This window comes from Amborella trichopoda, chromosome 7 (genome assembly GCF_054954075.1).
Source record: "Amborella trichopoda isolate Santa Cruz 75 chromosome 7, AtrichopodaSantaCruz75HAP2 v2.0, whole genome shotgun sequence".
Taxonomy (NCBI): Eukaryota; Viridiplantae; Streptophyta; class Magnoliopsida; order Amborellales; family Amborellaceae; genus Amborella; species Amborella trichopoda.
This window is the reverse complement of record NC_142342.1, coordinates 3,094,269-3,118,196: the sequence shown is the minus strand read 5'-3', so window position 1 is coordinate 3,118,196 and position 23,928 is coordinate 3,094,269. Positions and strand designations below refer to the sequence as shown.

Below are 23,928 nucleotides of genomic sequence, written 5' to 3'. Positions count from 1 at the left end.
TTTCAAGTCGAAAATTTTTTACTTGAAAAACTATTTTTAGCCTTAATTAAATTTAAAGCTTCAAAATTAGTTTCACATCAAATAAATCTATAAACATTTGAAAATCTTTAACATGGACAATCCGGAATAATTTTTTTTTGCATATCCAACATCTTGAGTCATATATGATCAATTAAGACAGTTTTTTTGTCTCAAAACAATATTTTCTGATGGATTTTTAAATACTTGGCCTCGCAATAGGCCGAGGCCGAGTAACTCAACCGAGTCCGAGTCTCTACGAACGAGTCCAAAAACAAGGGTTGAGACCTTGGGCTTAAATGGTTTGAACATTTTAGTTTTTGAAAAAACTGAATTGAGTCTCATTTCAGCTTTTTTAAAAAACCGAAAATCGCCACTTGTATCTTTTTTAAAAGAAATTGTTATAATACTGAAAAAATGGGTATAGGTGTAATAACATAATCTTGAAGGTGATCCCACAATTTTGGTAAATATAATGAATATATACGTTATTTTTCCAATAAACAAATAGCAAAAAGAGACATTAAAAAAAGAAGAAAAAAGGATCAATTCATTGGGAGAGATGGAAAAAGAAAGTAAAAATTCTCTTTGCATAATTAGCAGCTTATTAGTTGACACTGAGACTTTAAAGTTGCATAGTAAAACATTCGCAAATGTGCGAAAGGGGCTAGGGTCGTGATGGTAACATCCCACACCCTAGTCACCACGTTGTTGTTTCATTCCCACCACTAACACTAACTCACTATCCTAATTTACTTGAACAAACGGATAGGGGCATGTCTTCCCTCACTGAATTACCAAAAAAAGAGAGAGGCAAATATAAAGAATATTTTATATTAAAAATATATATAAAAAAATAACAATAATTTTATAGCAGTGTATTACTTATGAAAATAGTGCATGCCCACATTTTATTGCTACTAAAAATAAGGCAGGGATATTATAAGGGTGCGGTTTGTATAGAGCCGAGGCTCTAAACAATCAAATTAGAGCCCACCTTCAAATAATGTTGAGAAATGTGATTTCAATTATGGAAATCTTTGACTAGCCGTAAAATATATTTTCATCTTTAATTATAAATTTAAAGCTTCAAAAATAGTGCAGATCGAGCAGATATGAGAAAACTTGAATAATTTAAAAATTGACGGTCAAAAAATGCATTACAATATGCACTATTTTCAAAACTTGAAATCCATTTTTTTCTCAAGTCCATGCATCTTGATGTTGAGATGATCAATTTGAGGATATTTGGAGATCAAAACAACCTCTTCTAGTGAAATTTTTTAGATAAGCTCTAATTTGATTGTTTAGAGCCTAGGCTCTATATAAACCTTTCCCATATAATAAAGGAAAAGTGTTTGATTACTTATCTAGACTCACACTATTCATGTGCGGTCTCCCCTACAAAATATATCTCAAAAGTGTATTTTCAATCCAAATTTTAGAGTTCAATAATCTCATTGTAAGCATTAACCTTGGATACTCCAAGTAAGGCGTGCCTCTTTGAAAGTATGCTTAAAGTTGGTGTGGAAAGCATAAAAGTTATTGTATGAAATTTATAAAGATCCAAAATGGTGTGAATAAAATGTATCTATAAAAGACCAAAATTTTGAAAATGGATAGTCCAGACAATGCCTTAGTAGATGCACTATTTTCATTAGTTTAATTTTTTTATTGTTTTTGTGGATATCCGTACATATCGAGATCAAGATAATCAATTTGAGGGCTTCTAGAAACCGATGGATTTTTTATCCGTGCTTTACTTGCGGATAAGGTTGATATCTTGCCCTATACAAGGTTGAACGTTCTATATCAATTGGACTAAAAAATACTTTCTAGGTTGTGTTTTCAAAATTTTATTTTTTATGATTGTTCATTAGAATAAAAATAGTGTATATTTCAAATTTTGGATCAAACAAATGGTCATAAGATAGTTTTTTTAAGATTGTTGCATCATATTACTCATTAGAATGAAAAGAGTGTATATTTCAAAATTTGGATAAAAAAGTGTATATTTCAAATTTTGGATCAAACAAATGCTTAATATGGTTTTTTAAGGTTATTGCATCATATTACTATATGACAATTGCATATAAATCATTGCCCAATTTTAAAAATCACTTTGCCCACGGTTGCATGAAATCATTGCCCAATTTTAAAAATCACTTTGGTCATTTTTTGAAGGGAAAATATGAGATTAGCCCACTAGCTCATATGAACATATGAGTCCAACATCCCAGATTAATTATGGGCTGATCTGATGATCATGGATGTCCGATAGTATTTGAATTTTAGTTTTTTTTTATACAAATCCAAATCACTTGAAATTTTAGGTGTATGTTCATAAAAAAATATGTGAATTTTCGAAAAATATCAAACAAATATTTTATATAAAATAAATTGACCAAAATACTTCTGAAAAGATTCAAGAGGTATTTTGGTTATTTTATTTTTACGGATAATTTTTTTTATATTTTTATTATGTGCATATTGATGAAAAAAACATACACCTAAAATTTCAAGTAATATGAATATGTAGAAAAAAAACTAAAATTTAAGCACTATTAGACATCTGTGATCGTCAAATTGATCCAAATTTCATCTGGACCGTTGGGCTCCTTTGTTCATATGAATGGGCTAATCCCATCTTTTTCCTTTTTTGAAAAAATCCGTTTTTTTTTTTTTTTTGGTTTGTAAAACCTCATAAATCCTATTATTTGGCCCTACTATCTTAAACCGCCCCAAGTGCTTTGTACGCCTCCATAAGCTAAGGCTGTTGTTCCGGCAAAAGCCTCAATCGCTCTTTGATGTCGGACCAATTGGCTTTGGCTCACTCTCTCGCCTTGCCTTCTTTCTTACCTTGCCTTCTCTCGCCTTACCTTCTCTCTCATCACTTACTCTATTAACAATATCCTATTTATTAATTTATCTGTATTATAAGTTTTTGTATTTTTTTTATACTATAATTATAAATAAATTTTTTAAAATTAGATGATATTATAAGACAAAAATTAATTTTATTCTCATATATATAGTAAAATAATTTTAAAATCCAAATCAATAATTCTAATTTCAATGTATAATATTATAGTTAATTAGGTTATTATAATTTCGGATGAGCAAAAAATAATAATAAATATTTAATGTGATACTAATTTCAGTTTAGAAGGGATATGGTTTTTTTAATCATATAAAAATATAATTTTTTTAAAAAAAATTACTCATTTGGATGTAATATTATAGTATTAAATTATATAATAAATAATTATACAGGCATCCAACTAGGGAAATGTCTCATCAAGCACGTATTTATGTAAAAAATGAAAGTACGTAATGTAACACCCTCAAATTTGTTTTTGACTAAGTTTCAATACCAATTTTCGAATTTTTTAGTGATAACCAAAAATATTTATTATAATATTATCGTTAATGATTTTACATGGATAACCAACTATTGTATTTTATTTATTAATTTATTTATGTTATAAATTGTGTAATATATATTTTTTTATATAGTTGTAAATTAGACTTTGAAATTAGATGATATTATAAGATATTTTAGATTTGTTCTTATTTACATAATAAAATAATTATAATAACAAAATATAAAACAACACTTGTTTCAGTATATAATAGTATAGTTAGTTAGTGTATGATAATTTTGGATGAGTAAAGCGAAGTAATAAATATATGATATTTTGATGTGATACTAATTTTATTTTATATGAAAAATTAAATTTTCTAATCTTATAATATAAAAGTATTTTTTAATATTTTAAAATTATTTTGATACAATATAATCGTATCATATTATAATTGATAATTATACATACATCTAAACAAGAAAATAATGTCTCTATATCCATTTATCTTTACAAAAGTACATAATACACCTCCTAGTTTATTTTAGAAACTAAAAAAAATACTATTTTTAGATATTTATAGTATATTTTGAAAATAATTTGAGACAAAAATCGTCGATGTCACAGATTCTTCAATCTGATCGACCAATCCTACATGACGAAACAATCCGTTTTTTTTAAACTGGTTTAGATGATCAATTGGTGGAGCGTTCTTCTGCACTGAAACACTTTCTTCGATGGGATTAGGTATTTCTTACTCTGCAATCCCTTACCTCCAAATCTTCAATCCCGACACAGTTTCTCTGTCTGGAATACCCATCCCCATTCATTGCACATTTTCTCTCTCTAAAACTGGCCAAACCTCTCTTCCCTTCAATGCTATTCACTCCAATGTCCAACCATTGCATCCCAACTTCTCTCTCTAAAACTCTTGGACAAACCCAAATCCCCATTCCAAGCAAAACACCTCTCTCTTCCCTTGAATGCAATTCACTCCAATGTCCAACCATTGCATCCCACGTTCTCTTTCTTAAACTCCTCTTGGACAAACCCAAATCCCCATTCCAAGCAAAACAAATCCATGCCCAAATTCTCAGAACCGGTCTCCATCATGTCCAGTCTCTCATGAACAGGCTGGTTGCCTTGTACTCATCTCTTGGCCTTCTAAATGATGCGTCCTCCATTTTTGTTTGCTTGAGCTCACCTTCTTCTCTCTCATGGAGATCAATGGTCAAAGGGCACAGCTCTCATGGCCTATTTGATCAATCTCTGTTTTTATTCTCAAAGATGAGAGCCAATGGGGTCCACCCTGATCATCACATCTTCCCCTCTGTTCTCAAGTCTTGCGCTGGTTTGATGGATTTGAAGCTTGGAGAGTCTATTCATGGCTGTGCTGTTAGGCTTGGATTTGACCATGACCTCTACATTGGTAATGCACTCATGGCTATGTATTCAAAGTGCTGCAGTGTAGAGAGAAAAAGTATTGGTATTAGAGAAAATGGGAGCATCTTATACGCCCCAAGATTGAATGATGAAATTTCTCAAAGAGAATTGAGAGTTACCCAACAATCGTCTGATGAAATTCCTCAAGAGAGAAAGAGAGGGGTTTTAGGCATAGGGAGTGTGATAAAAGTGTTCGATAGAATGCCCCATAAAGATCTTGTGTCATGGAACACTGTAATCTGTGGGCATGCTCAGAATGGTTCGTATAAAGAAGCATTGGCCATGGTTAGAGAGATAGGTCTTGCCAATTTGAAGCCTGATTCCTTCACTCTTTCAAGCGTGCTCCCAATCTTTGCTGAACATGTTGAAATTCTTCATGGAAAGGAGATTCATGGCTTTGTAATAAGACATGGGTTTGAACCAGATGTGTTCATAGCGAGCAGTTTGATCGATATGTATGCTAAATGCACAAGAATTCATGATGCCCATAGAATCTTTCTCTTGATGCCGAATCAAGATTGCATCTCATGGAACTCCATGATTGCAGGATTTGTGCAAAATGGGTTTTTCAATGAAGCTCTGCAAATTTTTCGTGAAATGCAAACAGTAGGGATCAAACCTATGGCTGTGAGCTTCTCGAGCATTATGCCCGCATGTTCGCATCTCACGTTGCTCCATCTTGGAAAGCAACTTCATGGAGGCATGCTACGAGGAGGGCATGGTCACAACCCATACATAGCAAGCTCTCTGGTGGACATGTATGCCAAATGTGGAAACATACATATGGCTCGACTGGTTTTCGACAAGATGGGGTTGCCTGATATGGTGTCATGGACGGCGATGATCATGGGTTACGCCATGCATGGCCATGCATCTGATGCCATCTCATTGTTTCATAGAATGGAGATGTCAAATTTGAGGCCTAATTATGTTGCATTTGTGGCTGTGCTCACAGCTTGTAGCCATGGCGGATTAATGGACGAAGCTTGGGGTTTCTTCAATAGTATGATCAGAGATTATGGGATTATGCCTGGTTTGGAGCATTATGCAGCCATGGCTGATCTTCTTGGAAGGGCTGGTAAGTTAGAGGAAGCCTACAATTTCATATCTAACATGCATTTTGAGCCAACTGCTAGTGTTTGGGCAACCTTGTTAAGCGCTTGTAGAGTCTATAAGAACTTAGAAATGGCAGAAAAAGTTGCAGAGAAGATATTTAAACTTGAACGTGATAACATGGGTTCTCTTGTGCTTATGTCTAATATATACTCGGCTTTTGGTAAACGGAAGGAAGCTGCAAGCCTTAGAGTGAGAATGAAGGGAATGGGGATGAAAAAGAAGCCAGCTTGTAGTTGGATTGAGATTAAGAACAAGGTCCATGCTTTCATTGCAGATGATAAGTCTCACCCTGATTATAAGATAATCAGTGAAACTCTCAAATGGCTTTTGGAAGAGATAGAGAGAGAAGGGTATGTGCCCAATACAGAGGAAGTGCTCCAGGATGTGGAGGAGGAGCAGAAGCTGTATATATTGTGCAGCCATAGTGAGAGGCTTGCCATTGCTTATGGAATTATTAGCACACCGCCTGGTTCGGGAATTAGGGTTACAAAGAACCTCAGGGTTTGTGCAGATTGCCACACTGCAACAAAATTCATAGCAAAGGTTGTGGGTAGAGAAATTGTGGTGAGAGATGTGAGCAGGTTTCACCATTTCAAGGATGGGAAGTGCTCGTGTGGAGATTATTGGTGATGCATTCTTCTTGTTTTTATCTCTTTCTAGGTAAAAAAGCTCTGCGACTTCATTACCAGTCTCCAAAGTGCCATCGACATTACTGGTGAAAACTCTGAACTTCCTTGACCATTTCATAATTCTCGTGAAATCACACGAGAAAGCTCTGCAACATGCAAATCTTTTTTTGATAAAGTTAACACTAATGAGAGACGAAATACACAGCTCCAAAGAGAGTGCCCACAAGCCGGACCTCTCAGCCAAAAAATGAGGTATCCTCTAACAAGAGGTCCTGTACAAAAAATGAGGGTCTTATAACAGCGTCCCTTTACAACGATGTACAAAAGGCAATAAAAAGGGTTGTAGAGAGATGTAAAACCAAAAGAGGGTGAACAGCCAAAGACAACCCCAAAAGACCAAAAAAAAAGTCGCAGCCTTGTAAGTTAGGGTGCTAAAAAACAATTAAGTGGCCACGACTTGTGCGATCGTTCCTTCCTTAGCCAGGTGGTCCGCCAAGCCATTTGATTCCCTCCAAATATGCGTCCATGAGACCACTGTAGCCCTGCAAATGTGGGAGATCTCGTCATAAATAGGGGCAAGGTACCAGGGAGGGGTAACTAGACTAGCAGCCAAAGAAACTATATTGTGTGCTTCCCCTTCCACCAGGCAGGGGTTGGCCCCACTCAGGATTGAACATCTTGAGACCCGTGAGCAAAGCCATAGATTCAGCGAGCTGTGAATCAGCCTGGTCGATGTGTTTGGAAAAAGATGCCAGGATGTTCCCTGGTGATCTCCAAAAACCCGACCAGGATTCCCAAGGGAACACCTGTCAAAATTAAACATGACTGAACCAAGAGGAGGAGAGGACCAGCCACCATGTCGAGCGGGGCGACAGTGTTGAACCAGGAGAACTTGCTGCCAGTTCGAAAGGAATGAGGAAGAGGGGATGTCCTTGAAGACTTTGTGATTAGTGGCCCAGCAGATCACAAGAGCAATAGAGCAGAGGTTTTACTTTTGACTCCTCGAAAGATCCTTGCATTCCTTGCATTCCTTTCCATCCACAGGACCCATATCGTGGCCGCTATGCACGCCTTCCAAACGATCCTACCAGCTTTGGGCCAAGGGGAGTCCTCGGCTAAGTTGAAGAGGGCAGAGATGGAGGTGGGCATCACCCAAGTCAAGCCAAAAACGCATAAGAGTCTGCCCAATAGGTTATGAGCCAAGTCGCAATGAATGAAGAGGTGAGGATGGTTCTCTTCTTCACTGAGGCACATAATACATCGATTCGGGATTGGAATCCCCCTGCGCTTAAGTTGGTCTACAGTTAGCTCTCTTTCAGGGCCTGCAATCCAATTGAAGGCTTGCACTTTTAGGGGTGCTATCGAAGACCAAACCTTGGACACCACAGACTAGAGGTGGGTTGGGTGTTGAAGCACAGTATTATAGAAAGAAGAAACCGAGAAGGAGCCCGAGGGAGCTGGGGTCCAAAAGATACTATCCGACCCAGGAAGGGCGAGGAAAGTTTCATGAAGCAAGGCAGAGAGGGACATAAAATCAAGGAGCTTGGCATCAAAGAGAGCATCTAAAAGAAGGGTTTCCAAACCCTGCTGTTTCCCGCTACCGTAATTCTTCCGAGATCCAGGAAGAAGGGTTAGTGGCAAGCAAGAACAAAGATGGGTATTGTTCCCGAAGGGGTGTGTGGCCCAACCAAAGGTCGGACCAGAATCGAACCCTACTACCAGCCCTAGGGTGGAACCAAATGAACTGTTTAAATTTAGATAGAGCCGACATGAAGGATTTCCAGGCCCAGAAGACCTACTTGGAGATCTCCCCTCCGGCAGCCAGGCATCAGTAGGGGGTGTTGGTTAGAGTTGCCTTTATGAGGGTATTTCTTCCCACAAAAGACAGGTACCTCCCCTTCCATCCGGCTAGCTGGGTCTACTCTACCAATAATGTTTGACCATGCAACTTGCAAAATTCTGAATTCTTATGAATATTACTGGAGAAAGCTCTGCAGCTTCCTGACCATACTCTAGATCCCAATAGAGAAAATTCTGCAACTTCCCTACCCAGTTCCAAATTATCATGAATGTCAATGAAGAAACTCCAGCAACTTACCTAACTTCAATTTCTGATGCTTCAACTTACCGAACTTTGAAATACCATGAATGTTATTGGAGAAAGCCCTGAAATATCCTTAACCAACTCCAAACTGATTGTCACAGGATAGAGCTCTGCAAGTTCCAAATTCCCATGAATATTAGTGGTGAAATCTCTGCCATTTCCGTAACTCACCACAAAATTCCTATGAAGACCATAAACCAAGGTGAGTGTGGATCCATTCTTTTGCAATGGGAAGTGCCTGCTTAAGCATCAGGTCATGTAAGATGAATCTGAAGGAAAACTTCAATAAGATTATATTCGACAAAATTAGCTTTGGCACAATATCAGATTTTGTTGAACATAATGTCACATACATTTTTTTTTTTTTGAGAATGTTCACAATTGTATTAATAAAAAAGAAATTACAGTATAGATCATGTGTGTATAAACACATATACAAAGATTGACATACCTGCTTAGCAGGAGCCATCTACAGTGCCCAACAGGGATCAAAAAGAGAAAAACTAAAAAAAAAGGCTCAAAAGTGACACTGACAAGGAGGAAGGAAAAAACATCTAAACATCAAGAGAGATGTTGAGGCGAGCACCATCCCTAGCTAAAGTATCAGCAGCAGTGTTCACTTTTCTGAAGACATGATTCTAGGTGATCCTAAGGGAGCCACAGATTTCATGAAGTTCATCGAAAATGGTCCCAAGTCTCCAAGGGCACGGAACACGACCAGTTGCCCAAGAAATCACTTTACTAGAATCTCCTTCAATGACCAAATCGAGGTTCCAGAGCGGGTTAAATCTATGGATGCCTTCAGGCAAATCCAAAGCCTCAGCGACTGTAGAATCCGAGACCCTGATCGGGGAATAGTATTGGAGGAATGTGGCGCCATCTGAGTCATTCTCCAAAGAAATGTACAAGTCCATAACAATCTTGGGGGCAGCCATGACTTATCAAGATTTTTCCAGAGATTATACCCACTCACAGATCTCTGCTCAAAAGATTCAGGCTCACCCCCAATAATTATGGTTGTATTTAATAAGAGTAGCAGTTTCATTGGACTTATGAATAATTTTTGAGAACCTGATGCTATGAGCCAGTCTTTGAGCTAAATAAATTCGGGGAGTATCCGGCCTTCTTAATTTGCAGCATTAAACTCTTGAGGCATTCATGTATGGTCTTGTACTGGGGATGCGACTTATCCCCTACAAAAAATATATGCATTCTTTCATCTCCCTCAATCCAACTACACCCTGGGTTCTTCTTCACTCCTCTCTCTCGCATCTCTCTTCTGAGCTTTCCCATTTCCTCCCATCTTCCTGCCTTAGCATACATATTTGATAAAATTATGTATATCGAAGCATCATCAGGATCTTTCTCAAGCAAAAGGTCTCCAATTTCCGTACCCAACTCCAAATTCCCATGAATATTACAGGCAGAAAGCATAGCACCAAGTAACCCTACATCTGTTTTCATGGGTATGCTTTTAAAAATCTCATAAGCTTCATGTAATTTGCCTGCACGCCCAAGAAGATCGATCATGCACGAATAGTGCTCCAAAGATGGGGAGATCCCATACTCCATTTCCATTCTTTTGAAATATCCACAACCTTCATGCACCAATCCTCCATGGCTGCAAGCTGACAGTACCGAAAGGAAGGTAACATTGTCTGGTTTCACATTACTCTGCGACATTCTCTCAAAAAGTTTTAATGCATCATTTGCCAATCCATTTGACCCATAAGCTTCGATCATGGCTGTCCAGGAGACAACATCCCTGTCTGGTAGCCGTTCAAAAACATGGTGTGCTTCTTCGACCAAACCACACTTAGCATACATGTCTATTAGTGCGCCACCCACCATTAGATCAGACTCGAGCTCCTTCTCAATAATGTAATGGTGGATTTCCTTCCCCTTTTGATGTGATGCAATTTGGGAACAAGCTGATAAAACACTTGAAAAGGTCACAGCATCGGCTTGAATATTAGATTTCCTCATGCCTTCAAAGATTTCAAGTGCTTCATTGTAATGGCCTCGTGTTACATAACCAGAAACCATCACATTCCACACAACCACATTATTCTTAGGCATTTTCAAAAAGAGAAGTTCGGCATGTTTTATGTTTCCACACTTGAAATAAAGATCAATCAATGCACAACCTATGAAAACATCATTGTCTATACCATTTTTTATGACGTAACCATGGATGAACTTTCCTAATTGCAGGAATGAAGTTCTTGTACATGCTGCTAATAACCCAGTCAAAGTGGTTGAATTAGGCTTCAAACCTTCCATTTCCATCCTTATAAAGAGCTCCATGCATGAATCAGTGTCCCCATTCATAGCACAACCAGAGATAATCGAATTAAATGAGACCACATTCTTGGTAGGCATGGCCTCGAAGACCTTACGAGACATACCCAAACACCCACACTTGGCATACATATCAACAATTGCTGAACCCAAAAACACATCCAAATAAATCTCACTGTTCATTATGCTCTCATGAAAATCTTTTCCTCTATCTAATGCAAGTAGACGAGCACATGCTGAAAAAGCAATTGTAAAGGTCACAGAATTGGGCTTCACGCCTGCAGATCTCATTTTCTCGAAGAATTCGAGAGCTTTCTCACACTGCCCATCTTGATAGTAACAAGACAGCATGGTATTCCATGAAGCAACATCTCTCTCAGGCATCTCATTAAACACTTGACAGGCATCAATAAAATTCTCAGATTTGCAATACACCCCCATTAAAGAGCTCATAACAACAATATCATGCTCAAAACCGGATTTTATCAAAAACCCATGAATGTTTTCTCCAAATTTGATCATTTTTAATCCAGCACAAGACTTCAACACACTGGGAAAGGTGTAATTATCAGGTTTTGGCCATGAAAGCTTCTGCAACTGTTGAAAGAGCTCCAATGTCTCACTGTAAAGTTGGTTCTTGGAATAAGAGGCCATTAAGCCATTCCACATTGAGATTTCAAATGTGTTTTCTAGGGTTTTAAAAACTAGCCTTGCCGAGTCAAAACAACGGCAGGAGAAGTAGAAATCTATGAGCTTTTTGCATAGAAAAAAATTGTTTTGCAGGCCATGTGATATGATATGTTTATGGAGAAGTTTGCCTTGGTTTAATGATCTGGAGTTGGCTAAGGTTTGAAGCATATACGCGAGCTTTTGGGTGTCCATGGAGCTAGCCGGAACGAAATTTTCCGGCCACAGTACGGTTTTCAGGCCAAAAATCCGGTGGTATCTGGCCAAATCCGGTGTTTTCCCTGCGTTTTTTAAAAAGAGCTCATTTCTAACGCTTAATAGGGACGGGCAAGAAGGGAAAAGATAATGGGAAATTTACCAAAAAACAAAATTTCATTAATTATGGATTATTTTGTGTGTTTAAGGGTGTGGAGTGTATAAAGTTGCAAGCCTAAACAGTTCGATTTAGGCGCACCTGCAAATTTTATCATAAGATATAATTTTAGTATCAAATTTTTTTAGAATGGCCTGAAAATCTATTTCCAATTCTAATTATAAAATTTTAAACACTAAAAATAGTTCAAGTAGATCTATAAACATATGAAAATCTTGAAAATTGATGGTTTAGATAATGCGTTGCAAGTGCACTATTTTTGGGAAAAAAATTTGTTTATCAGGGAAGACCCATATTTTCTTTCTTTCATTCCTTTTTCTTTTTAAATTAATCAAAGGACACGGTTTCTATGCTGCTAGCTCACATATTGTAGAAATGCGGACTTGCAATAAAAATATTTTTTAAATATAATTTGATCCTAATTATTAGAAAATATATAATCTTTAACATGAAGATCATGAATATGAAAATAATAATAATAATTTGAAAAAATTTGAAAAACTAAAAATAATTATTATATTAAAAAAACATTTAGACCCTTAGTTACACTTATTTTCATATGGACAACTTATTTGCATCCATCTTTAATATGGATGCTTTATACCTCTGAAAAGTATATTGTAGTAATGCGTCCAGCCCACTTGAATCAATTTTTATTAATGAAAATAATAATAATAATTTGAAAAAATTTGAAAAACTAAAAATAATTATTATATTAAAAAAACATTTAGACCCTTAGTTACACTTATTTTCATATGGACAACTTATTTGCATCCATCTTTAATATGGATGCTTTATACCTCTGAAAAGTATATTGTAGTAATGCGTCCAGCCCACTTGAATCAATTTTTATTAATGAAAAGCTTAGTTTATCAAGGAAGACCCATATTTTATTTTTCATTCCTTTTCCTTTTCCAATTAATGAAAAACTTGTAGTTTATCAGGGGAGACCCATATTGTTTTTCGTTTATTCCCTTTTATTGTTTAATTAATGAAATTGGATGATATATTGATTAGAGAAGGGTGAAGACCTTAAACTTTCCTTTAGCCTGTCTTATGCTTAAGTAAAAAAGATGGGTTGGGTTAGATAAGCAGCCAACTCAATATTAAAGATGGGTTGTGTTAGATAAGCAACCAACACAATATTTCATCACCACCGAGGGATATAGTTATTCAGTTTTGATGCAGCACAACGTAGTTTTCGGGTATTTAAACAAAAAAAATCAAACTCATTTTTCCAAGGGAAAACATTTCATTTGTAGAGAATAAAACCAGAGCTTTGTGTATATATATCAACCATGAGGAAGGCCAGCCAGCCCAATGCGTCAGCGCTTGGGTTAGAACAAGCTCAAGGGCTTTGTGTATGTATATCAACCATGAGGAAGGCCAGCCAGCCCAATTCGTCGGCACTTGGGTTAGAACAAGCTCAAGGGCTTAAGTGAGTGAGTTGATCGTTAGAGGACGGAAACCTGGATGATAAGTCCAGCTGAGCTTAGCAAGGACAATGTTTTTTTAGCCCGGCAGCCTCACTAATGAGATCAATAGACTCAGAAAGGAGAGTGAGTTAGATGGATTCGGTCATGATCGAAGTGTTGGAGCCAAAGCGCTCGAGAACTTAAGAGTGTTGTGGGACATGGAGCAAGATTTCAGCATACTACGGGACATGATTGCAGAAGCCAAAGTAACTATAGCCATGTATCATGACGTAGAAGCTAAACTCTGGTAGCAGACCAAGATGGAGAACATTCGGAATGGTTGATGCTCGATCAAACCATCAGACATGAGAGAGAGAGAGAGAGAGAGAGAGAGAGAGAGAGAGAGACAGGGTGTGAGAGAGAGAGCTGAAGTCCAATCCAATTCAGGGAGTGGCTCTTTCCACCCAGTTTCTCATTATTTACAAATTATAAAACTGGAAAAAGACAACTGTCTTCAGTGAATACCCTAGGGAAGGAATAATAACAATTAACAAATAAAAATTATTTCATAAATAACAAAAATAACGAAAATATAGGATTCGAAAACACCAGTGGGAAATGATGCACTGTAAAAAAAACAATCAAATTCCCAAAATATAATAAAAGAATTGCTGTTTCTCTTCAATCAATTTACAGAGCCCCCTCATCCTCAAAGGGAAAAGAATACTACCAATATTTCGAGAAGCAAACCACCAAACTCTCTTCCTTCCTTCTTGGTTTATCTCTCTTCCATTGAAAGGCAACTAATTCACCTTAAAAAACATGTAACCTCTCTCCAAGATCACCACAGCTACTTTTAGCAGTGCGTGAAATCAGCAGAAGAAGTTACATTCTCTCTCCATAAGTACATCGACACAGAAGTTGACACTTTGCAGAAAAAATGATACCTTGACTTGCAAGATATCTAGTGAGAGACTGAAGAGAGTTGCAGAAGTGGCAAAGCGAACCAGACATAATTCATGGTGTCAATGGCTCTTGTTGTTGGAGTGTTCAGTGACTTCAAAATGGGAAGGAAGGAGGCTCATGAAGCTTCCCTTTACAGGCTGATCAGATGGAGGATTGGGGTCTGAAAGAAAAGGCAAAATAATCAGGATTCAGATTGACAGGTCCCATCATATCATCATATTTTATCATTAATTCCACTATAAAGATAGTTCATTGTGTGGAGTGGAAGCTTTAGCAGAATTTAATAAAGAGCCAGTGAGTTTTGGAATAACGTGAGATAAAGGGCATATACCAAATATGGATTTGATTGTTGGCATCTTTGCTTTCTCTTTCTTCTTCAGTTCAGCTACAAAGGGAATTAGCAGAAAGGTCAGTTCCAATATTGTGAATCAACTAGTCATGCATACGCGAGAGAGAGAGAGAGAGAGAGAGAGAGAGAGACCCATTCCAGGCACTTCATGATCATTGACAATTTCAAAATTCTTGTAGGTGTAACCCACAAAGTTTATATCCTTTGAAGAAAGCATCTGCAATCAAGTCAGACAAAACAAAATGGCATCAGTTGGAGGATTCTGAAGGAATAGAAAACTTTTGCCTGTGTTGGGTTGTATTAGTACACTAAACAGAATCAAATGAAAAATGATATATCTACTTAGAATTAATATTCACCTTAAAAACATTGGTTTCAAGGTGGAACTGAGATTTTCAGTGGTGTCTTGCATACAATTTACAGAACAGACATTCCTACTCCTTTAGGGACTACATAAGATTGGGTTTTAGGTGCTACAAAGCACATAAGAGAGAATACATATATATGTATATTTACAAAATTGGACACAACAAGAAGGAAAGCTTTATGAAACTAACTTTGCTCACCTTTCTCCATGGGCCTGACTTTGATGAAGTTTGTGTTTCCTTCCCAGACTACACTCACAAAGGTCATGAAAAATAAGAAAGATGCAACGGTGGCGAATATACATTACAACATCCTTTTAACCAAGCCTATTTGTGTGTACATGTGCAGGGAAACTTGTTTAGCCATGTGTTTGTGTTTTGTACATCTCGGGAAATACTTGATCACTACATTAGGAATGCATATATCCTTATGAACATATTCTGTATGATTCAAGAGAAGTGCATTTCCTTTGGATTTCTTATGCATTTCACCCACATTTTCACATGTAACTAGTTTTTTCTTTTTCTTTTCGTGTTTCCATATTACCTAGTTTTATGAATTATCTCATATTTCTGCTATGTCCCCTATTTGCATCCTTTGACCCACAAAGAAATTCTGAAACAACATACTTCCCGTGTTTCCCATCCATTTCCCCTTAATTTTCTAAAAATTCCCTTTCTCTATCAGTAACCGGAAAAAAACTTATTAAGACAAGGAAAATACTCCATTTTCTTTTGGTTTTCTAGATGGTCCCATTTCCAAATAATTCCCATTGACAATGCCAGGCTTCTTACAGCTGCTACCAGAGCTTTTACCACAATACATTTCCTCTTCTAGTTACTACACTAAATTTATGCTTATGTTTTTTCATCTGTGTGAACACACCTAGAGAGTAACACAAAGATATATTAACTAAATTCTGAAGACAAACACAAATATATATCGACAAAATTCTGACTATAAATCAGACCAAAGAAGCATTGCAGAAACTCCAGGTAAAAAATCTGACTAACATTACCTCTTCAAACTTCTCAAAATTTTGAGTGTCTAAGTCATCATTGACTTCTGGAATAAATGCAGCTTCCATCTGGTACAACCTGTCCCATTGAAGGCCTTCAAACCAAGGATGTTCCTAATATAGTTGAACAAATCACAAAATCATATCATTCACTGAGTATACATGTTGTTCTTGAGAAAAAGAAAAGCATGTCGCACTGTACTTCATGAAACAAAGTAACAAACCTTAATTTCATGGGCTCCTTTAGTCCCAAGCCTCAGTTCAACATTGCATAACAACCTACTAATAAGATCTCTGGCTTCAACCGAGAGCTTGGCTTCTTCAGGGAACTTCAAATGTGTTCTCCAGTTCACTATCTACATAAAAGAAAAATAAAATCAATAAACCAAGAGTTGAAGTGCAAACTTAGCTGTGGACTGACACTATTGCACGGGGTTCAGTCATTCAATGGTCAGACAGGATCAGTATCCACTGCTCTGTTTTACCAAATGACTTGCTTCATTTGTTGTGAGTGATGGAAATAACACAAAGGACAAAAGCAAACAATCTAATTATCTTGGGAATTGCAAACAGGCAGTTGTTTAAACACTACATGGTAGAAATTCATCTCTTTAGAAAACACCAAAACTCCAAATTTGGCAGAACAAACCCTCTCCCAAATGATGCAAGAAAAAATAATAACAGGAAAATAAAAATAAAATAAAAAGGATTTTGAGAGATTATACCCTCTGTCTAGATCTGCAACGGAGTCTACCCCAAAATCTTTCCACAAGATCAAACTCTTTACTCAATCACCAATAATCTCTATTACAAAAAAAAAAAAAAAGGACAACTTCCATTTGAATACACTTACAAAGAAAAATAAATAAATAAAGAAAACCTACAAGACAAAATAACGTTGTCTCTCTCTTTCCTATGATTTTCTCTCTCCATATTCTCTCTCATCACATGAATCTCTATTTCTCCCTATCTTCTCAAGTAAATCTCCCTAAAATCTCTATCAAATAATATCTCCTTAGATTTAGGAAATAACCAACGTAGCCTGTCCTTATCCTCACACACCAACTCCTCCCATATCTCTAACACATGATAAGCTATCCAAAAACAAAACAAGTAACCTAAAATTCTAAATTAAATATCCATTATACCCCTCAAATCTCTACAACAAAAAAATTAAAAAATAACACTTAAAGAAAATAAAAACTGAACCTAAATCTAAAAATCTAACAATAGTAAAATTAAAAAAAATAAAAATTAAAAAACCCATTGCATCGCAATGGAATTTTAGGAGGAAAGAACTGTAAATTGTTGTTTAATATGACACTGAGCAAGTTGTGTAATAAAGACATACTGGACAACAAAGAGGAATGCTCGCGGTATAGTTGTTCCAAAATTTAATGCCACCAGAGTATATTATCCTTTCCTTTGAGCAACACATTCCAAACAAATATATATAGAGAGATAGGTTCACATTGCAGTACTCAATCATATGAGTATTCCCTTAATGTACTCAACTTTTTTTGAGACTCGTATACCCTTGTTTTGCAATACAAATTTTTTTTATTACAGGAATTTTTCATCATTAGGAGGTATGATAGATATTTATAAGAAAGTAGTGGTATTTATTAGTGGTTAAGAGGCGATTATTGCTCAATGTGGGTCATGTCACAATGATGTCATCATCCACTATAGTTTCTAAATTTCTTCTTTCTATCAAGAATTCCAATTTTACCCATGTTTAATTACCTAAAATACCCCTAAGCAAAAATGTTACTACATGATAGAGGAAGGGTATTGAATGTCCAAAAATGTTGAGTACATAATTAAGTTGCCGCATTTAGGAATGGATAATACCATATGATGAGAATCCTGTATCATTAAAGAACTCTAACACTACTTCCATATATTTTAGTTCTACTGACCTTTCTGCAAGTTGACATTGGTTCGTCTGAATAAAATGGCGGATACCCTACAAGCATCTCATACATGATAGCTCCAAGAGACCACCTATAAAGAACATGACCAGAGATATATTACTACATAATTTTTTTTAAAAAAAGCAGTAGCAAAACACATATCACAAGTACATAATTAATAAATCTGATAAACTACCAGTCACACTCCATTCCATAACCCTTTTTCAGCAGAACTTCTGGAGCAATATAATCAGGTGTGCCAACTGTGGAATAAGCCTGCAGATTTCTCAGCATCAGTATAGAAAACCTTAATTCCAAGGAGGTGCAGTGTAATGTAAAATTGAAAATTTTCACGCTGTAAGGAAATTACTTATGGCCACAAGTTTAAGGAAAATAGCTGAGTTACAAGAAATAAATAAAAATAAATTCTGACATACAAGTACAACATAAACATTGCCACCACTCAATTTCATTATAGATGCTCATAATATCATAACACCAACACTTACATTTATAATTCAGTGAGCAAGTGAAACTAGATGGATCTTTATACAATTCAGGATTTTAAGATAGAAGTTTTACCAGCATGCGTCTGTTCCTTTGCCAATGCAATAGTTGCTCCTGTTGTGTGCGCTTTGGTGCATTAGAAATGTGGGATTTCCCATCAGTTGCAAGTGATCCACTTAAGTTTTTCCCCAGTGTCATGTCATTCTCATGTAGACTTGGCAGCGTACTACAATCTAACGGTTTACATAAACCAAAGTCGGACAGCTTCATGTGACCATATCTATCCAGCAAGAGATTGTCAGGCTTGATGTCTCTGTTAAATGCCAGAAAAAGAGAGATTGTTCAATAAAGCTAGATTAAAAAATAAGATACATGCACCTTTCTTGCACAAATTATGGAAAAAGAGCATTTGGCCACAAACCTATGAATGTAGTTGTGCTTATGGATAGATTCAATAGCCAAAACCGTTTGTCCAACATAAAACCTGGCTTCATCTTCGTTCAATGTATCCTTTCTCATGAGTAATGTCATCATATCCCCACCAGGGAGATATTCCATGATAAGATACAAATATTCCTCATCTTGGAAAGAACAATAAAGTTTCACAATGCAGTTGCTGTCAACCTCAGCAAGGAGGTTCCTCTCAGCTTTAACATGTTCAACCTGAGCAACATTTGGAGGTATAAATGAAATCATAACAAGAAAAATATAAAGCACTACCAAGAGAGAAGTTTCAGTACACAAACATTTCTACCTGCCCTCTTCGAAGCATCTCTGATTTCTTAAGCTTCTTCATTGCGTACACATTGTCAGTTGCCTTCTCTCTGCAAATTCTGACCTGCACTATAAAATTAAAATTACAACCAACAGAAAATCATCAAAATGTAATAAACTAGAGCGAGATGATGGTGTAAGCAGCAAACAATACATAAATGCAAGCACAGAAAGTCCTACCAAAAGAACAATTTTCATATCATGCTCGAATGAAATATAGGAAGATTCAATAGCTTAGTTTATATGTGTAGGTGTGTGCGTGTGTGTGTGTGTGTGGGTGTGTGTGGGTGGGAGTGTGTGTGTCTCGGTGTGCATTTGTAACGATCAAATTGCCTCAATGGAAGATGTGGCAATATGACAAGTTTTTGGTCATGCAAACTAAAACAACAGAGAAATAGTCTATTTGACTTGTGGAGGCTACTAGTCAATGGTGCATGATGAAAATTATCTTCAAACAGTAACCAACAGAATACAAAAATGAAATGGAGTGACAACTTAATCATAAACATATCTGGTTCTATAGTTCAATGACAATTGTCAGTATGGACAAAACTGCTAAGGTGGATCATCTCTTCAAAAACATCACCACAAAAGCGCACACAGTCACAGATATATGAAAACTTTTAAAAACTAATGGAATAAAAAATAAAAAGACTAAAATAATCAGTTTAAGAAGACCTGATCAGATGAGAATGGTATATAAATAAATGCCTAGCTAATTGCTGGGGCAAAACTGCATGCAACAATATTGCACATATATCTAGCCAGTGAACTAGCAAAGAGCACGAAAAGAAATTGATTCCAAACTAATAAGAATATAGAACAATGATTTCATGAAATAGTCAAATCAGAGGATACTACTAAAAATAATAAACTCAGCAATCAATTTCTAGGGAACCATATGGAAACTGTAAGGGGTTTAAGAAGGAAAGACCTCTCCAAATGCACCTCTCCCTATGATTGTCAGGAGTTCAAAATCATCAGCACCCATTTTATGCCTCTGAAGGCGCATATACTCAGTTTCCTTTTTCTCCAAATGCTTAAGAAGATTGTTTTGCTCTTCCTCTGACACATCTGCATCCGCCAACTTCCTCTCCAAAACCCAGCGTCTAAACGCAAACAGAATAAATTAAACACAAAAAAATGAATCAATTTAGCATATTCAGAAAGTATATCATTACTCTAAATTGTCTGGATAACAAATGAGAAGCACAGAATCCATGATTCATGGTATAATAGAAATACCAAAGAAGCAGTTAAACAGGTTAGTTGTCAACCTTCAAGACTGAATGCCATACTGTTTTAACCTCTGTGCTTTAATTAAAATTAGTAATCAGTTATTCTTCATCCTGGTTTACTCACGATAAAATACCATGAGCCCATTCATTTTCTTGATCTAGTCAATGTCCACATCGGTTAACCTAGAAGTCGATAGCACTAGCTAGAATGCTATATTTTCTCTTCATTTTCGGGTATGACCATCCCAAAATATTGCATATAACAGGCGCACAATACATCATGCACAGGGGTTGGAGGCCATGCCCCTTTCCTCTCTGGCTTTACCAATTTCATCAGATATCATCAAGAGGATAATAATTTTGTGTTTCTGTAAACCTAAGGGGACACCAACTATTAGTTATGACTTAGTAGAAATGTGGAATAAACAAGGAAACCCGCAATTATACAAGAATGAGAAACCCGAAGTAGGCATAACCAGTTTTTAGAATATTGAAAAGGCAGCAAAAAAACACTACATACCTCTCCTTTCTCTCCTGCAAATTTTTCATCTGAGATTTATAATGGTTCTCAATGTATTGCTTTGCAGCAGCCACCTTCTGTTTTGTGACATTAGAAGCAGCTTCCTCGCTAACAGGCTTTGGTGCCTCATTTACGTTTGTTGTTTCTCTTTTCTTACTTGAAGATCTCAATTTATCTCTGGGTTGAAATTTATGAAACCAGCTCTTTGCAGAATCCATTCTGGCCTTCACACCATTCAAACATCAACAATCGAATGCAAAGTCTCTCAAGAACTCGATATCTCCTCCACCAAATCTAATCAAAACAATAAGAACCTTGATTCAACCAAAAGCGGATATGTATTTAAATTCCCAAATTCAACTATTAAAAAACCAGACATCAGCACCCTAGTTATTTAGATGATGATCTGCCTCTCAAAATTATATACATTGCCTATAAATCCCCTATTCTATCCAAAATGACCTCTATTATTGCCCTTAAGACAAGTGTCACAAAACATGAAGCCCCAAAATTCAATTTTACAAAAAGAAAAATCTCTGTAACCCTGAGTAATTATACATAATCCATTAAAGTGATTTTTGCAACCAACGAGATCACTGTTGTTGAATTTCAACCCAGGAACCCTTTATCTCTGCTCTGACTCCCCAAAAAACCCAATAAAAGTGGTAGATTGGTTCTGATGCCTCTATTCATCAGATAAAAACTTTTGAAAACCAGTCAAATGCCCCAAAACCGAAACCCACAGTTTTCTTTGTATTTACAGTCATTCTCAAATCTCAACTTCCACTAATTCCTTCCATTCAAATAAGATCAAACCAAAATCTCCTAAAACCCTTCATTTCTAATACAAAAAATCACAATCCACTCAACACCATCTTTTTTTCACCAAAACTCACAAAGAAAAACCAACAAATACAGATTGAAAGCGAAATCTTGAGGGAAATCATAAGCAAAGCCTGAGCACTTCCATTTCATGACAATGCACCATTTTCGTAGCGGAGAAAAACCAAGGAAATTGAGGTCCACATATTTGTAGTCAAGGTCTTACCCGTAAACAGAAATTCCTTTGGGAAGAAAAAGGCGCGAATGCTTTCTAGAGATGAGAGAGAAAGTGGCACTTTTCCACATAGAGGGAGACAGCCCCACTTTTCAAGCGGCATAGAGAGAGAAGGCCACAAATTAGACATGGAGAGAGCCATGCATTTTCTAGAGAGAGAAAGACAACTAACTTTTACCGATAGAGAGAGAAAATTAGCAATTTTCTCCAGAAATAACGCCGAAATCAGAGCTAGAGAGTTGCATTTCCTAGAGAGAGAGAGGGCCAAAACTATCTGAGAGAGAGTAGCAATTTCCTAGAGAGAGAAAGTTGCACTTTTTCAGAGAAAACGAAAGAGAGATCACAAATGATTTTAGAGAGAAAGGGGGAGACAGAAATCCCGCTTTTCCAGAGAGGGACTAGAGGTAGAGAGAGAGATGTCTTTAAGAGTGAGGGAGAAAGATAATATTTTAGAGAGAGAAAATCCCGCTTTTCTAGAGAGAGAAAGTTTGTAGTGTCGAGAGATAATTGATTTTTTAGACAGAGAGAGATAACCTTTTAGAGAGAGAGATAACCTTTTAGAGAGAGAGAACAATTGCAGGGAAGAGAGAGATATGATGTTTTAGACGGAGAGTGAGAGGGGTAATCGTTTAGAGAGAGAAATTCCGCTTTTTTAGAGAGAGAGGGAACTGCAAAGGAAGAGAGATATATGAGTTTTTAGAGTGAAACAAAAACTCCGCTTTTCTAGAGAGAGAAACAGTTGCAGAGAGAGAGAACCATTCTTTCTCCCCGCCTTTCGCGAGCAATCGAAAAGATTTGAGAGAGAGAGAAAAGGTGCGATTTAAATAGGTTTTGCCCCCTCCAAGAAGCGTCGTTAAAGCTCGAGCAACTCCTGCTGACGTGGCGAACAGGACGCTATTCAATTCCCAATGGGTCTCCCCTTTAGAAGCGGGTAAGGGGTTCGTTAAATATCGAGCAGGTTGTTTACTGACGTGGACCAATCAGGTCCCGAAAAAAGCGCGGGGAATAATAAACCCCAACTGCCTCTCGTGTTTCGAGCCGTAATATGCGCTTCGATTAAGAGAGAGAAAGTAAGAGAGAGACTAAAATGGCCCAAATGTATCCTTCAACAATTCGAGAATGTCATTTACAGCCTTGCAGGATGCAATGTTGTTTTTTTAAGAGAAATTAACAAAAACAAAAAAATTATATTTTAAAAGGAAAAAGTTTATGTAAGGATGCTACCTTATAATGTAGAACTACGATGCCCTCAAAAATCCATCGAAAAAAGTAATTTTAATGTTTAAAAATCCCTTGATTGATCATCTCGATATCGAGATGTATGATTATAAAAAATAAAAGGATTTTAAGTCTCGTAAATAGTGCACTTTACAACATATTATCTACACCGTTCATTTTCAAGATTCTCAAATGTTTATAGATCTACTTGATTTTAACCATTTTTGAAATTTAAAATTTTATAATTAAATATAAAAATATATTTTGAGATAATCCTAAAAACATTTTACATCAAAATTATATACCATGATAAAATTTGAAGGTGCACCTTACCTCTACACCTACAAATGCATACGTATACTATACCCATTTCAAAAAAGATTGTATACTGTAAGACTATTTATCTTTGTTACAAGGAGATCACAATTACTCCTAGTCATTAGATGTAAAATTGGATGGCTTGAAATGTTACATGAAGTTTGAAATAACTTTTTTGAACTTTAAATCTATTTGATGACACTCTTACAACTGCCTTATTTAAAATCTAATGA

General features: G+C 36.3%; 3 protein-coding genes across 19 annotated transcripts; 1 reads left to right on the top strand and 2 right to left on the bottom strand.

The window, feature by feature from the left end:
• Positions 1-4,098: 4,098 nt before the first annotated feature.
• LOC18447166 (Tetratricopeptide repeat (TPR)-like superfamily protein) lies at positions 4,099-12,097 on the bottom strand. Its single transcript, XM_088872292.1, has one exon. It carries the CDS (start codon positions 11,853-11,855, stop codon positions 9,750-9,752), a length of 2,106 nt encoding a protein of 701 aa, XP_088728418.1. The 5' UTR covers positions 11,856-12,097; the 3' UTR covers positions 4,099-9,749.
• On the top strand, positions 4,257-8,978 carry LOC18447167 (Tetratricopeptide repeat (TPR)-like superfamily protein). Its single transcript, XM_011629869.3, has one exon. It carries the CDS (start codon positions 4,257-4,259, stop codon positions 6,567-6,569), a length of 2,313 nt encoding a protein of 770 aa, XP_011628171.3. The 3' UTR covers positions 6,570-8,978.
• Positions 12,098-14,077: 1,980 nt separating the features above from the next.
• On the bottom strand, positions 14,078-22,956 carry LOC18447165 (uncharacterized). Of its 17 annotated transcripts, none has more exons than XR_016059470.1 (14): positions 22,151-22,956; positions 21,103-21,396; positions 20,279-20,453; positions 19,325-19,408; positions 18,992-19,233; positions 18,646-18,883; positions 18,260-18,339; positions 18,070-18,154; positions 16,372-16,503; positions 16,148-16,261; positions 15,330-15,382; positions 14,896-14,980; positions 14,746-14,799; positions 14,078-14,574 (listed from the first exon to the last, which is right to left on the bottom strand). XR_016059470.1 is itself a non-coding variant. In XM_006857266.3 (14 exons), the coding sequence occupies exons 2-14, from the start codon at positions 21,318-21,320 to the stop codon at positions 14,474-14,476; spliced, it is 1,656 nt and encodes a 551-aa protein (XP_006857328.1). In that variant the 5' UTR covers positions 21,321-21,396; positions 22,151-22,956; the 3' UTR covers positions 14,078-14,473. The 17 variants fall into 17 exon arrangements, 13 of the variants coding, with proteins under 13 accessions (XP_006857328.1, XP_088728417.1, XP_088728414.1 ...); XR_016059471.1 differs by lacking the exon at positions 22,151-22,956 and adding an exon at positions 21,999-22,105; XM_006857266.3 differs by having other exon boundaries at positions 15,330-15,377.
• Positions 22,957-23,928: the final 972 nt, after the last annotated feature.

Excerpts from the sequence above, each read along its gene's own strand:
- LOC18447167 (XM_011629869.3), top strand. The coding sequence starts at position 4,257 with ATGCTATTCACTCCAATGTCCAACCATTGCATCCCAACTTCTCTCTCT.
- LOC18447165 (XM_088872281.1), bottom strand. The coding sequence starts at position 21,320 with ATGGATTCTGCAAAGAGCTGGTTTCATAAATTTCAACCCAGAGATAAA. Across the intron at positions 18,884-18,991 it reads AAGCACAACTACATTCATAG|AGACATCAAGCCTGACAATC; the intron begins GTTTGTGGCCAA and ends GGCATTTAACAG. Across the intron at positions 14,981-15,320 it reads CATGGAGAAAGGTGAGCAAA|ATGCTTTCTTCAAAGGATAT; the intron begins GTTAGTTTCATA and ends ACTTGATTGCAG.
- LOC18447166 (XM_088872292.1), bottom strand. The coding sequence starts at position 11,855 with ATGGACACCCAAAAGCTCGCGTATATGCTTCAAACCTTAGCCAACTCC.